The 16,561-nt window shown below is 42.3% G+C and overlaps 1 protein-coding gene across 36 annotated transcripts in view; it reads left to right on the top strand.

Annotated features, from left to right (window-relative positions):
- The window catches only part of TENM3 (teneurin transmembrane protein 3), a 2,732,592-nt gene that overhangs the window by 2,694,611 nt on the left and 21,420 nt on the right, over positions 1 to 16,561 (top strand). For all 36 annotated transcript variants that reach the window (XM_054683934.2, XM_054683938.2, XM_054683942.2 and 33 more), the window contains 2 exons: positions 10,686 to 10,861; positions 12,145 to 12,380. In XM_054683934.2, coding sequence (XP_054539909.1) covers positions 10,686 to 10,861; positions 12,145 to 12,380 — 412 coding nt within the window. The remainder of the gene's footprint in view (positions 1 to 10,685; positions 10,862 to 12,144; positions 12,381 to 16,561) is intronic.

Genomic DNA, 16,561 nt, shown 5'->3' on the forward strand with positions numbered 1-16,561 from the left:
CACTTCTCTTTGGAGCTCTCTCTGGGTTGGGGAAGGCAGTCTATGAAGGAGATAGGATGGTTGGGGATACTATCTACATGCTTCAAGTCACCCTAACTCCTCGCTTAGCTACACCGCCCTCCCCTACCCCATCATCACCACTACCACTTCTCGTAAACACACGTACTGACATACTTCAAAAAAGATTTCCTAGACTTCAAGTTCATCCCAAAGTTTGGTGAAGCCATGGTTCTTCAAGAGAGACCCCCACAACTTCTAGAAAATATTGATGTAAAGAAATACTCCTTTGTGGCGCTTTCTAAAAACTACTTTTTGTTCTCTTTAAGTGTATTTTAAGAGTGTAGGTCCGATATAACAAGATTGTCCCATGACTGGGCTTTTTAATAAAAAACAGTGTATAAAAAGCAAAGGCTGAAAAACTTATAGTGTGTTTTAAAGTAGTTAATTGATTAAGCATTTAAAGAATGTAAGTCAAGCATCAGCTAGAAGAAAGATGTCATTCTGTTTCAAACTCTAGAAAAGAAAAGATGGGGGCGGGTGCGGTGACGCACGCCTGTAATCCCAGCACTTTGGGAGGCCGAGGCGGGCGGATCACGAGGTCAGGAGATCGAGACCATCCTGGCTAACACGGTGAAACCCCATCTCTACTAAAAATACAAAAAATTAGCTGGGCGAGGTGACGGGCACCTGTAGTCCCAGCTACTCGGGAGGCTGAGGCAGGAGAATGGCGTGAACCCAGGAGTTGGAGCTTGCAGTGAGCCCAGATCGCACCAGCCTGGGCGACAGAGTGAGACTCCATCTCAAAAAAAAAAGAAACGATGGAACCAAGTTCTAATAAAGGCAAGCATAAGCCTTGCCAAAATTAGAAGAAAGTACTCATTTATAGAGGATGATGTTTTTAAGCTCGGTCAGTTAGCGTTATGGTAATAAAAGAAAGGTTACAGGAATCTTATATCTGGAGGAGCAGAATGTGAGTATCTAAATGCATCAGACTATTCCTAGAGAAGTCAAAAAATATTCAGGATGACTAAACCTCAAACCTTTAAACCCTCAAGGAAGGTCAGAATGGGTTTATGCAGTGGTTATTTATAATTTAGAGCTAGTGAGAAATGTTATGCCCAGGAATTTATCTTTATGTTCATATCGGTGTATCCATATCCAATGAAAGATTAGCTCATTCACCCCTTACTAATTTAATAAAGATTTCTAGTTTTTTAACTTAATTTTTAAAGTGTACCCATTCTCCTTAACACAACAATTAACCACAAGCATAGTTAATCCCATATGGGACTGGTCCAGGCAACACCAGCCTCTGAGGAAGCACAGTTTCCAAAAGCAGCTATGCCACCTAAAAGAAAATGAAAGTCTTTTCCATGCTACATTGCAAAGGCAAACAGATGGACAAATTATTAAATTATTTCAAACCTCTTAGGTTTTGATAAGGTGGGAAGTTTTCTGTGCTTTTTGATCATCAAGCATTTCCTATTTAGCCCCTAATTTCCTGGCATTCATTCATTCACTCATGTGCTCATTCATTCAGTAAGAATTTATTATGTGCCAGCTACTGGCCTTAGGTGCTGGAGGATGCAGAGCTAGATGACACATTCCCTGCTTTCAAGGAGCTCAGAGTCCACTGGGAGAGAAAGACAAGTAAACAGTGATAAGAATGGCAAGTGCTAAGATAGTTGTTCGACAGGCCGTGGAGGTCCAGAGGAGGATCATCTAAATCCGATTGAGAACTGGGGACAGGATGAGGCAAGAAAAACTTACCAAGGGAGGTAATTTTTAAGATCAGTGTTGCAAGTTGTGAATAAAGGCTACCCAGAAGAGAGAGAAAGAGACTGCTAGGCCAGAGGAAAGCATTTACCCAGGAGCAGAACGTGGCAGGCTTTGGAAAGAACACACAGCTCAGAATGACAGGAGCATCGAATGTGTGTGGGGAGGAGGGAGATGAAACCAGGGAGGGAGATGGTGCCTCTGCGCAAGTAGGGCTTGCACCGCTACGTGAAGATCTGGACTGCGTGGATCTTCCCTCCGTGGTAGGCAGGACTCTGTTCAAGGAGTTTAACAGGGACAGCAACATAGCCAATCTGGTGACAATGTGAGGATAGATTTAAGGTAGAAAAGTAGGTTAGGAAAGGAAAGGTAGGAGGCAGTAGAGGTCAGTCAGTCATTAGGAAATGAAATGTAACTTGCTGTCTGAATGTAAGAGGTAAGGGCAAAAGAGGATCAAGGATGAGTTTCTTTTTTCCCAACTTAGGTGACTAGTGGACACAGAGATACAGGGAAGAATTGTAGGTTGATCAACAAACGATGAGTTCAGATTCGTAAATTATGACTTTGAGAGTACCATGGCACAGTCTAGCATGTGATAAAAAAAAATGTCTGATTGGAACTTAGAGGACAATTCCAAAGATGTGGACACGAGAGCTATTGAGAGAGCCGGAGCTATAAGTGTGAATAAAATCATATTGAAAGGGAACATAGAAGATCTGGTTACAAGTGGAAAAAAAGAAGGTGCAAATATGTGAGTTTACAGACTGGAGTTTCTTGTGGCTTCATAATAAAAGACAACAGCTGTGTTAATACTGAAGGATCCACTTTCTCCTACTGGATACTCTATCCCTAATTTTTTGAAATCTTCAAATCTGTGTCTTCCCTTGTATTTTGCATCACTTTCTGTATTTGATCTTCTTTCTTTGCTCCCTTTTGCTCCTTAACTGCCCAAATGTGGCCATTCCTCTGCCTCCCCTTACTTCTTGCACTTTGCTCAATGTTCATTTTCTCTCTTAAAGCTTGTGAGTAGATAACATCTTAGTCTCCATATTCTCTCATCTTAGACTTTTTTTCCTTACCCTTCCTCCTTACTCACCTCCGTTTCCCAAGTCATTGACACTCATGAGATGAAACTAAAAACCTGGGTTCCGGTCGTGATTGTGCCGCTTACTCCTAACTGCATGACTGTGAGAGTCAGAGCCCCTGTCTGGATTTTCTTGTCCTCACCTGTAACATGAAAGGCTCCTTAGTAATTAAAAATCACTTCCTATTCACAAGAAAATATGTGATTTTACCATTTCCTTCCAACTTCTCATAGGCCGCTGTCAAGGTGTATTCCAAAAGAAATAACACTTAACAAAAGTTACCAAATTTCCTCTGCTAAAACAGTTATGCATATTGCATATTGCATTTCGGTCAAACTAGTATCTTATATGTTATGTTGGTGGTACAAATAGCAATTTATAGTAATAAATAGAATTTTCTCTTTCCAAATGCGCCACCTACTTTTTAAAAATCTTTCCCACTTACTAGAAGCCTCGCACAGCCCTCCTTGTCCTCGCTCAGTGCCAGGGTGCGGGTCTGTGTACGGCTGAACAGGCACCAGGATACAAGGAGAACAAAAGAGAAGGAGGAGTTTGCCCTCTGAGCACTTCCAGACCCATGGAATAAATCCAGGAGGATGAGGGCATGCACAGTTCTGTTTTACAGATTCTTTGGAGCAAAAATTTTCCTCGCCATCAGCTGTCTAGCAGGTCTCCATTTCAAGACCAGATAGCTAAACAAATAAGCTGTATCCTACCCATGTCAGCCTTCCTCACTCGATAAACAATTTAAAAAAGAAAAAAAAAAAGACTGTCTTAAACATGATTCTTCTCTTAATGATGGCTAACCCAGAATCCTTCGAATCCCTAAGGGAACTAATTCTGGCATGCCCTGACTTGGATGGCTTTGTCTCAAGGCCTGTGAATTTCAGAGCTGGGCATTATCACTTTGTCAGTTCTCCCTGATGTGGTAATGACTATGAAAGGAAAGAGGCATTGGGTCACTATTTTTGAATTTGATCCTTGAAGAAAATGTCATTTCTGTGACCATCTATCACTATGCTCAGCGTTCAAAAGGGCTGGACCAGAGAGGAGTGGGGGAGGCTCTGCCCTTGTCTACATGCCTCTGAACTCATGTTAGCTGGGGGGTGTTTGAAAAAAAAAAAGAATAGCAGCTTGACTGCAGACTGCTACCCTTTCTGGTTTTATGGAGCAAAGCACGGGTCAGAATTTGTCCCATCAGCAAGACCTCCTAATTAAATGCAGCAGCAACAAAGACATTCGCATTGGGGTTACCAACACCCACCCCATACAATTCTCACCCCTTTCTCATCAGGATCCCCTTAGCACCAAGACCAAACTCACGTAAAATAATACTTTCTTTTGTCTTTCTTCTTTTGCATTTTCCCTGCCATTTTTGATAATAGGTAGGTAGCAGGCAGGGGAGTATCAGGTGGTGCCATGATGTGGGCGTAGGCGACTGCTCTATTTCCCTTGGTGATAGAAGCGTTTTCTATCCAGAACCTGATTTTTGAGGATTTCTTACTACCTTGCTACAAATTATGATTTGTCTTTGAGATAATTGTTAAAATACATAAACCGTAGGTTCCTTCTCAGAAGACTTACATGTAAAATCTTTCGCTGTTGCTGTTGCAAATCACATTATTGCCATTAAGATTCCGCATCAGCCCGCCGTTCCGGGTTCGCTGTTTGTGCACAAGTCCCTCCTTAGGAAGGACGATCAGGGAGTGATTTATGCCTACATGTTTAGTCATGACAGGGTTAGTAATTGTGTTCCACTTCACCTCAACAGCAGATACGAGGCTGTTACAAATTAGCAATGTGGGAAAAGTCTTGTGGTAACCGGTGACAAGATGGAGGGGATTGTTTGTTTTTGCTGTTGTTGGCTGTTAAACTATGGAAGGAAATTTGAGCCTACGCAACTCTGTTAGATGGAAGAAAAGATTCTCCCTCTGTATAAAGCGTGTGTGTGTGTTTCTGGGTGGGTGTGTGTGTATATTATATACACACATATATACACTACGTATACTATGTATACACATCACACACATACACATCATAGTGAAAGTGCGAGAAAGATGGGTTAATTAAGTCCTTCATGTGAGTTCTTACTGGGATCCAAGTCTGAAAGCAAACCCATGTAACCCACGAAGCAGCTCTCAAAAGCAGGCTAGCTCTGGGATGGCCCTGAGGAAGACCCGAGGAAGGCCCACTCATGAGGAAACTTGAACATTTATCCCATCTGGAGGCCTTCAGAATGAACCCAAACCAACATCTGCTGCTGTCTTGCCTGCCCAGAACAGGCTTGGCTTTGACCGGAGAAAGCAGTCACATTTCAGTGACTCTCATTCCGGCTTCCCTAGGTGAAAATGACAGAGGTGTGGGGAGGGCATTGCCGCCAGTATATACGTAACGACATATGCTGGTCTCGTGTTTGAGTCGGGCCAGTTCAGGGTCAGGCTGAATTCTGGACTGACAATCCACAGAAGGGATAAAGAGCACGTCACTCCGCAAAAGAGCCCACCTCCAGAGTTAGAATGACTTCTCTGCCCTGGTGTATGCGCTTCTCTAAAGCTGTGCTCTCATTTACACATACTTTTCTCAAAAGCAGAAGATAATTTTAAAAACATAACCTTTGGTTAAAGAAGCCATTTTATGGGGAAGCACCAAAGACGATAAATACTCCTGTTGTCAAGTTGTAAAGAAAGTTTTCGAGAACTGCAAATTGTTTCCACTTGAATAAATTTGCAACATCAATAGGCTGTTGACATTGGGTTGGTAACAGTCTAAATCAGTTGATTTTACTCTCAGATGAGCATCTACTGAAGATGTTTAAGTAGAAAGGTATTATAATCATGGTGTTTCAGATTGATTTGGTATCAGTGAATATGGGAAGAGGCAGATAGACCCATTTTAAAAGTCTAGGGAAGCTCTGGGAATAGAAAGATAAATATCTGAGAGACATTACCAAGGAAAAGGAAAAAGTTAGGAGCTTCACGTCAGGTTGAATATAGCATTCTCAGCTGAGAATGACTGAGGCTGCGATTCTCTGAGGCATTTGTCGATAATCCCACTACTTAGGAAACTTTAAAAAGAGATTTAAAAATATTCCACAAAAGCTAAAACAGCAACTGGGCAAACATGCAATCCAAATTAAAGACCAACAAACAGATAAACATCAAATAAGGGCATCTCATCAGTGAAAGAGCGGTAGGTCACGGAGAGCCTGAGGAAGTTTGTCCTTTCCAGAGAGAGTCCTTTGTAAAGAGGGGTCAGGCAGGAGCAGGAAGGAATGTGCTGTGTTATGAATTTGAAACCATGAGGCTAAGGCCAGAGGAATGCAATGGGGGGCATGAAGTTGATGTTCTATTCAAATTCCCTGGAGCCTATTGCATTGTACATTCAAAAAGCTAGTAAAGGAAAACTACCTCTCAAATCTATAAGCTGGGCAGGGCTAGTTCACCACTAAGGCCAAGCAACGTTCGGTTGAGTCACACAGTTGCAAATAAGCAAGAGAATCTGAATCCGCCGAGAGGCATATCTAGTTGTTGGAAAGGTCTTTTTAAGACGTGGAGTCAGAGTATTTCAGAGGCTAGCTGGACATTCGTTGGTGCATTGGTTTTCTTCTTTTGTGGAGATAAAGAAGAGTTAGCCTGATGTTTACGGAAGTACCTGAGAGTCGTCTTTGAAGACATTTTCTTTCACTCCCTTAGTCAGAGTCCCCGGGTCATTTTTTTGATGTCTTTCCTTCGTCTTGTTTTCATTTCTGTTGACATAGGTGCTAATCTGTGAAAAAGTTTTTACTCGTCCACACTGAAATGAAAAAAAAAAAATGATGTGGAGAATGTTTTCATAAAGCTTTATTCATTGCTTTTAAAGAGCAGTCCTAGGCCCGGCGTGGTGGCTCACGCCTGTAATCCCAGCACTTTGGGAGGCCGAGGCGGGTGGATCACGAGGTCAGGAGTTTGAGACCAGTCTGGCCAAGATGATGAAACCCCGTCTCTACTAAAAATACAAAAAAAAATTACAGGCACAGTGGCAGGCGCCTGTAATCCTAGCTACTCAGGAGGCTGAGGCAGGAGAATCGCTTGAACTTGGGAGGCGGAGGTTGCAGTGAGCCAAGATCGCACCACTGTACTCTAGCCTAGGCAACAGAGCAAGACTCTGTCTCAAAATATAAATAAATACATAAATAAAGAACAGTCCTTTTGGCCGGGCGTGGTGGCTCACTCCTGTAATCTCAACACTTTAGGAGGCCGAGGCGGGTGGATCACCTGAGGACAGGAGTTTGAGACCAGCCTGACCAATATGGTGAAATCCCGTATCTACTAAAAAATACAAAAATTACCGGGGCATGGTGGCGGGGGCCTCTAATCCTAGCTACTCAGGAGGCTGAGGGAGGAGGATTGCTTGAACCCAGGAGGCGGAGGTTGCAGTGAGCCGAGATCATGCCACTGCATTCCAGCCTGGGCGACAGAGTGAGACTTGTCTCGGAAAAAAAAAAAAAAAAACAGTTCTTTTGAAAGAACTCACCCTACAGGTGGGTCCCGCCTCTCTTTGATATGTTTAAATGGCCTTATGAAACGATGGGAGTAACGGGTAGTAGTTTTTAATTTAAAAACCCTGTGTTGATCCCTGATTTTTTTCATGGTTTGTAAAATTGGCAAGTCAGGGAGCCACTCTCACCCCCACCTTAGGTTCCTCGTTAAAACCCCGCTTTCTTTAAACCTTCAGCACCTCATGTTCTCCAGTGAGGAGATCCACCCAAGGCTCCCTTCCAGTATGACTCTGTGCTGGCCACTGTGCCTCAGCCAGGCCCCTGCACCCCGACACCTTCCTCCGCAGCCCTCCCAGCCCCACCCGGGCCCCCGCCTGACTGCCTGATCCCACAGTCTAGTTCACCACTAAGGCCAAGCAACATTCAGTTGAGCCACACAGTTGCAAATAAGCAGAGAATCTGCCCAGAGGCATATCTAATTCTATTCCAGGACCTGGCTTGGTCCCCACCTGGGTGCAGCTCTTCCCCAGCTATGTCAGCGTGAACACATCTCCCCTTCTGCTCACTCTGGTGAGTGGTAGCCTCACAGGACACTCATTTTTAATAGTTAAATTGTCACGTATGTGACCTCTGCTCACCCAGACTTCTCTGTTTTCACAATATCCTCAGGCTTTGGCTTGCACGGAAAGGCTGTTCTGAAACTGTTGGGTGCCCGGTTAGATAGGAGCTCTGAGGACCCTGACACCGGAGCAGCCTTCCTTGTGCAAACACTTCAGCCCTGTTAGTGCCTGCACTTAGCTTCAGCTACTCCTTGGAAGGCACAAATTCAGAACTTCCAGGGCTAAACTGTTAAGCTGGGCCACTGAGATCCCAGCTTAACCCTCTGTCATTCTAACTGTACTACCTACAAAGGTTACTTGTATTTTTATTTCCCAAAGAACCAAAGGCTAATAGGTGAGAGTCTGAACTTTCAGCTTCCTGGGCTGTATCTGCCCATGCCTAGGATCCTGTGATATAGAATGCCTGCCCAGCAGGGAATGGAATGTGTGGTAAGCCAATGAAAGAGCAAAGTCAGAGGTTGCAGAAATGCTTTCTACAGGAGAAAGGTGAAGTTTCTGCTTCAGATTGAATGGGGCTAGAAAATATAAACCAGCAAAAGGGTCAAAAAAGGGCAGAGGAGAATGAATCAGCAAGCTGCTTGCAGGTGGTACAATCTATATAAAGCTAGAGTTCCCAGCTTTAAATCAGGCACTGTGATCTACAGGAGGGCTAATGGGCCTGGGGTCAGCTGCACAAAAGTCCCAGTTATGGTCCAGTCAAGAGATAGAGTGAGAGCCAGATCAAATCAGCTAACCACGTCGTATTTTCATTTTCCATCTCTGAAATGGGGGGGAAATAGTGCAATACAGAATTCTCCTATGTAGAGGCATTCAAAAGGGCATTAATTTTTTTTAACCCGATAGCAGTTCTTCACATCATACCATGAGATGTGTAATGTGCTGCAAGACTCATGCCAAACTGAACGACAGAACTTTAGGCTGGTTTCGTCAATAATTCCGTAACTCTGCGCTGCTTGCTCTTAAATAAACCAGTGCGTGTTTGTTTCTTCAAGAGCAGTAATTTCTTCAAAAAAGCGATCACAGCAATAAACCGTGTTGGATTTCTTTCATGTATGCCTTCCTTTGCTAGGGGCGCTTGGGTTGGTGAGGAGGACATCTTCAGCTCTGCTTTTGTGAGTCTAAACGATGATTCCACTTCATGGGGCATTGGCTTCCTCTGTGGCTCCATCCCTGGCTTCTCCCTCCTGAGTGCCCGTTCCTGCCGCTGGCTGAGCAGCGTGGCAGGTTGTCAGATCATGTCAGTCAAACCCATGATCTGACCGATACTGTCCCCACCGAATTAATGGGATCAGCTCATCACCGGGCACGGAACAGACCGCCGTCCCTCGCCTTCCTCCTCTCTTTCTTCCTTCTCTCTACTGTAACATTGTCCTGGCGGAGTCTTCTCTGTCTTTATCACCTAGAATCTTCTCCTGATGAACAACCACATTTTTCAAAATGAATGTTTCACGAAAAACCCCTATCTCATAAACAAGTGAAATTGAAAAAACAAACAAAACACCTCTATCCTTTTATTCCCAAATATCACCTAAGTACCTTTTTTACTCCTCACGCCTGTGCGGCCCCGTGTTTTCACCTATGATTATGATCCCCTGTCACTGTTTTCCTGCCCTGGTAACCTGTCTTTCTCTAACAGCATTGTTTCTCTGTTAGTTCTGTGTCTGGGCTTATTTCAAGTAGGATGTTGATTCAGGTCTCCATCTCACTGGGAACCTTCGATTAGTGAAACAGTCTTAGAATCAATCTGAAATCCACCCTTTAGTATATTGTGGTCCCAAGGAAACTCCTAATTTCTCATCCAGATTTTTGCTTTTTTTTTCTTTCTTCAGACGACACTGTCATTTTTGAAATTTTCTCTGGTGCTGCCACAAATAGAAAAGTCACAAAAATTCAATTCTTCCGTCAAATGTTGTATCTATAATGCATATTTATGAGCACAGAACAGCTTTTAAAATGTATTTTAACACTCAAATTATAAGTTACTCTTGTATTTGTCTGCTAAAAAGAGCAAGTGTGTAATAAAAAAACAAATAATCATTAAATGTCAGGAAATATTGCATCTCATTTCAGTGAACACAGTAAATCACCATGCAAGATATTCCCCATTCTTTCCATATCACTGTAGACAAGATGGGTTATCATCACCACTGCCAGCATTCAAGCTCTAATTTACCATTATGAAGTATGTCAATCACTGAGAAATAAGAAAGTCTTTAAAAGGTTCTTATTTTATGAATTTGTTGAAGATGTCTGAAGATACTAAAAGGATTTTTTACATATGCAAATACATACATGCACGTAAACATACTGTACTGTACTGCCACCGAGGGAGTAAGTCAGTAAATCTTTAAGAACTGATGTAACAGTGAATTAAATCTACTTTGTAGAAAATATGAAGGAATACTAAGGAATTTAATATCAGCAAACATATTCCCTTTGAAACAGCAAATTAGATGTGCAGGAGGATTTTGGTCACACTTCAAAGAATCATGTGCTGAGATGGAGAGCTGGTCTGTTTACTCGTGTTCTCACCGGTGAGGTTTTTCTATGTTAAACGGGTTTTTGATTACTTCAAAGCATGTTTGAAGTCTTCACTCTGCATTGCTCATCCACGAAGACAAATAGTCCTCCAAATTTGTGCAACTAATATTGCTACACATTATATTTATAAGTCAGAAGAAACTGCAGTTTCCTATTTAACACCAAGTTAATGCCTCTTGTATTTAGCTATGACAGTGAAGGTCGTCTGACAAATGTTACGTTTCCAACTGGAGTGGTCACAAACCTGCATGGGGACATGGACAAGGCTATCACAGTGGACATTGAGTCATCTAGCCGAGAGGAAGATGTCAGCATCACTTCAAATCTGTCCTCGATCGATTCTTTCTACACCATGGTTCAAGGTAAACACGAAAGCATCATTTTAAACTGATCATTTCAAAGTACCACCAGCACCCAGATAGAATGCGGCAACACCCAGTTTCCAAGATGAACCAGAAAAGGGAAGGTGAAAATATAAACCTCTAGAAATATTGGTGACATAATCTACAGTGTACATGTAATATTTATTTACTTATATAGACATATTTTAAAACCACATATAAAATAATCTGTCAACCTTGGAATAGTGTCTGTTTCCATTCCCATGTATTAAAACAACTTCATTCCAGCCCTTCACATGCATCATCAGACGATTTTTGCATCACCTAAGAGTTTTCCAGAGCAGGTCTTCTGACCGCCATCTAAGTACAGTCGTTTGAGACATAGCACTTTTTGAGTCCATATGTGATGCAGTATTTTAATCTGCATATCATGGAAATTTTATCCCAAATTCCAACTACACATTCATGTAATGCCTGGAGTGTCCATTTTTTCATTCCGTCTATAGTCATACAGATGCCATATCTCCATAATGGACCCTCCTTGCCGTATTCCTTTCTACATTTGAAAAAGCCTGTCTACACAATGACATTTGTAATTGTGAGTTCACAACTCTAAGAACAATTACTAAATCTGTATTCAACTTTTTGACTCATTTTTTTTACCTGTTCCATGAAGTAATCTCTAACCATCTAAAACTGCTATTGCTTGAATTCATTCCTTCCCCAAATGGTCCTATATTATTTCAAAATTTTAAACTGAGGCTATAGTCTACCATATGAGCTTTTTTGTATAAAATATAAAATGTCTTCCTTTATTGAAGTCAATTTCGGAGGGAACATTGCTTTCTATTTTTGGTATTCAAGATATAGATATTAATCCTTTCAAAGGATCTTTGACAGAAGATGCAGGGATTGGGTGCAGGGAAGGGAAGTCTTCCAAGACCTTGGAGGTGTGTACACCGCCCTCCTGAGAGATCACATATGTGCCTCTTTACAAAATATTTACTTAGTGCACATCCCATGGAGGCTGAGCTCTCATTTCATCAGGCAAATGAGAAAAAGAAGTCTATTAAACTGCAGAAGGACTTCAAGTTCCCCTAAAGTTTGCCTTTAATATTTATCCAAACCTCTGACAGCATGAAATGCCAAGGATCAAAGTTGTTTTGTTTCTTTCTAAAAGGACATCATCAGGTACTCCTTATTCCTAGTCAACTTTTAGAAATTTAGATCCCATCTCACGGCACAACCGGCCAAGTATTTAATCCATATCTAATAGTTCATGTTTTGTGCTTCTTGTTCTTTAGATCAGTTAAGAAACAGCTACCAGATTGGTTATGACGGCTCCCTCAGAATTATCTACGCCAGCGGCCTGGACTCACACTACCAAACAGAGCCGCACATTCTGGCTGGCACTGCTAATCCAACCGTTGCCAAAAGAAACATGACGTTGCCTGGTGAGAACGGTCAAAACTTGGTGGAATGGAGATTCCGAAAAGAGCAAGCCCAAGGGAAAGTCAATGTCTTTGGCCGCAAGCTCAGGGTATGTACGTGTTGTGGAGCAGGAGATAGCTGCAGCCCTCTGATCTGTGCAGATCACCCTGAGGGCAGGATGCATCTCCTGCTCACCCCCCTATGTCTACACCAAGTATGAGCACCTCGCTCAATGTGGTTCCAATCCCACATGGGCCTGTCCTGGCAGGTGCAGCTGGGGAGGCTGGAGGGAGGTCAGGTCGTGAGAGGGCTGAGAAGAAAAAGCAATAGGACACTAGAGGGAAAAGGAGATCAGGAGTGAAGGTAAAGCCATGACCATGAAAACCAGCTCCAGACATCTTCCAGGTCACTTTCACAGAGCCATGATCCATTCCCAAAGTGGACTCCAGCTGCTGCTCTTTGTTCTGCTGAGCCCCAGACACTGCCGCCACCTGCATCCCCGTTTGCTGCCTCTACTCACTGCTGCTTCCCAGGGCCCCTGCTGCCTTGGGCCACTGCAAACGCAATACTAGATAGATAGATAGATAGATAGATAGATAGATAGATAGATAGATAGATAGATAGATAGATCTATATTGCAGATAAATGAAATTTACCCTATACTACCTCTGTTTTACACAGTTGTTACAAGAATCAAATGAGATAATGTGAAAGTACTTTGAAAATAGGCTGGGCGTCGGTGGTTCACGCCTGTAATCCCAACACTTTGGGAGGCCAAGGTAGGCGGACCACTTGAGGTCAGGAGTTCGAGACCAGCCTAGGCAACGTGGTGAAACCCATCTCTACTAAAAATACAAAAATCAGCCAGGTGTGGAGGTGGGTCCCTGTAATCCCAGCTTCTCAGGAGGCTGAGGCAGGAGGATTGCTTGAACACACGAGGCGGAGGTTGCAGTGAGTCGAGATCGCGCCACTACACTCCAGCCTGGGAGACAAAGCAAGATTCTGTCTCAAAACAAGAAAAGAAAAGGCATGGTTATATATTCCCTGACCCTAACGCAGATAGCCTCTTCTACTCACACACCAGATGGATAGGAAAGGGCTGTTGAGCTTGCTGGATAGTAAAATTTCACTAGAAAGAGGGAGGAGGGGGGAATACTTTGTCCAGAAACTGACCACATAACATATTGCCTGCTGTTCTTGGAGACAAGTTATAAGTAAGTGTGCACTTTTTTTTTCTTCGTAATACTGCTTTGCAAGACATAAAAGGAACTTAGGCAGATGAGAGGGAAAGAGAGGAAACCCAGTCTGAAGTCCCTGGTTCTCTGCCTAATCCTAAATGAAGAAAATACCTCACTTGAGGAAGGAAGAGGCCAGTGCACACAGGCATGGGTGTTACTTTCTTTCTAAATGGCAGAGCCACAATGCCTCAGCAAGACGTTTTAGAAAATACGCTATTTAAAATGGCCTGTGCCATCCCACTGAAAGGAGATTTCCAGCTGATATGTTTGATTGCTCTCGGAGAGACAATGCCAAGATCACAAGGGAGGGCTTCTTACTTTCAAGATAAGATTGGATGTGCCAGCTCTGACTGCTAATTTCATTCCTCTGTGGATTCTAAGGGAGAAATTCTAGGGAGAAAGTGATGATATGAAAATCTGGTTTAAGGACTGAGCCTGGAGTCTGCCAAAATAGAGAAGAGGGGAGAGAAGAGGAAGACCTGAGCCCACCAAGACAGTGAGAATCAGCCCAAAGAGCCACCCATTTCTCTTCCACTCTTTCCTGAGACAGGGGATGCCTCCTCTCTTACCTTGCATTATTTCCTAGCAGAATGTTCTGTTCATTTTTAAGTTGTTGACCTAAATTTAGCTATGTGCCTGTCACATGGTGGACACTCAAATATTTATCCAATAAGTGAAAGAATGAGGAAAGCCAGCCTCACAATATGAATTCTCTCTGTGCCATTGCATCTAGATCTTCCCAAGAGAGGGGCTATGTGAACACATCCTTGCAAATGTTTGACTGCTATAAATCTAACACTAGAAATAATAGGTTAAATGGAGATAATAGAGATATCATTCTCTCTGTCTATACATAATATGTTTATATATATATATGTGTGTGTGTGTGTGTGTGTGTGTGTGTGTGTGTGTGTGTGTGTGTATTTCTTTTTTTTTTTTTTTTTGAGATGGAGTTTCACTCTGTTGCCCAGGCTGGAGTGCAGTGGTGTGATCTTGGCTCACTGCAACCTCCACCTCCCGGGTTCAATCAACTCTCATACCTCAGCCCACCAAGTAGCTAGGACTACAGACACACGCCACCATGCCCGGCTAATTTTTGTATTTTTAGTAGAGACGGGGTTTTACCATGTTGGCCAGGCTGGTCTTGAACTCGGGACCTCAAGTCATCTGCCCGCCTCGGCCTCCCAAAGTGCTAGGAATACAGCATATATATATATGCTGTTTTATATATATATATATGTTTAAAAAGTAAAAAAGGCAGGGAGTAGAAATGGAAAAATCATATAAGAAAACAGCAATGTAAAGAGCATTTCTGTGAAACAGTACATTAGGGGACAGGCTGGAGACAGCAGAAAATAACAAGCACAGGAAACTGTGATAGAGATGTAAGGACGCAGAATAAAGACAACCATTCTGTACTTGCTTGTTTGTAGCTCATTTTTAAAAAAAAGACACATAGATAGCAGCTGCTTACCTGTGCTTTATAATATTTAGTAAATATTCCTAGGTTTTATCAGTGCTGGATTGTAGAACCTGCCTTCAGTCAATTACAAAAAATTGTCATGGTGTTCTAATAATAAAATTCATCCCCTAAAGCTGCCCAGATTCAGAGGCTTAGAGAAAAAAAATCGTAGTGAATCATTTTAAAAAAGAAAATCTCAAAATTTGAAAGCCAAACGTGTGTTTAAAGGCATGCATAAATATGATAGTGTATTTAAATCTCATTATGCCAGTCACATTTGCGTAGTGGCCTATTTCTCACTTTAATCTGAGCGGCACGGCCTAGCGTGGGACTGCACAATGCCCTTGGCACCTGCTGATGGAGAAGGCACACAAAACAACCTGTAGCAAGTTGATGCTCTAACAGGGACAAAAGAGAGTCTTGATATCGCCACCCAGTGTACTGGGGAATGAGCCTGCCCTTCCTTACTTCCCCCCATGACATCTTGGCTAAGTGAGTGTAATTCCATCTGCTGGCATCACTCCCTGGGAAAATTGTGTAGCGTCATATTCTTTTCAAGCATATTCCAGAGGGAAGATTATAGCTGCCTGCTCCCAACATCAAAGTGATGTTGTGATTAATTACAATCATGCTGGACATGATCTTTGAAAATGGAGATTTTTTTCCATGCTTACTTAAAGGAAGTATACATCACAAAGGAATTCATGGTGATCTCATTCATACACAACAAATGGATTCATTTTCATATAGCTGGAGGTGTAGCAGCGATCTGAGATAAGGTTTCACTTTTAGATTGTTATTTAAGTGTGTGTGTGTATGTGTGTGTGTGTATAAATATATATTTTTTTCTTTTTTTTTTAATGTCTTGAAGAAGTGTTAGTACTTTTAGTTTTATTTTAGAGACAGATTTTGTTACTGGTTTTACTAAGAACAATGTGTTCTTTTTTTTTTTCCTTTTTTTTTTAATTGTACTTTAACTTTTAGGGTACATGTGCACATTGTGTAGGTTAGTTACATATGTATACATGTGCCATGCTGGTGCACTGCACCCACTAACTCGTCATCTAGCATTAGGTATATCTCCCAATGCTATCCCTCCCCCCTCCCCCCACCCCACAACAGTCCCCAGAGTGTGATATTCCCCTTCCTGTGTCCATGTGTTCTCATTGTTCAGTTCCCACCTATGAGTGAGAATATGCGGTGTTTGGTTTTTTGTTCTTGCGATAGTTTACTGAGAATGATGTTTTCCAATTTCATCCATGTCCCTACAAAGGACATGAACTCATCATTTTTTATGGCTGCATAGTATTCCATGGTGTATATGTGCCACATTTTCTTAATCCAGTCTATCATTGTTGGACATTTGGGTTGGTTCCAAGTCTTTGCTATTGTGAATAATGCCGCAATAAACATACATGTGCATGTGTCTTTATAGCAGCATGATTTATAGTCCTTTGGGTATATACCCAGTAATGGGATGGCTGCGTCAAATGGTATTTCCAGTTCTAGAACCCTGAGGAATCGCCACACTGACTTCCACAATGGTTGAACTAGTTTACAGTCCCACCAACAGTGTAAAAGTGTTCCTAT

Source organism: Pan troglodytes, chromosome 3 (genome assembly GCF_028858775.2).
Source record: "Pan troglodytes isolate AG18354 chromosome 3, NHGRI_mPanTro3-v2.0_pri, whole genome shotgun sequence".
In the NCBI taxonomy this organism is placed as follows: domain Eukaryota; kingdom Metazoa; phylum Chordata; class Mammalia; order Primates; family Hominidae; genus Pan; species Pan troglodytes.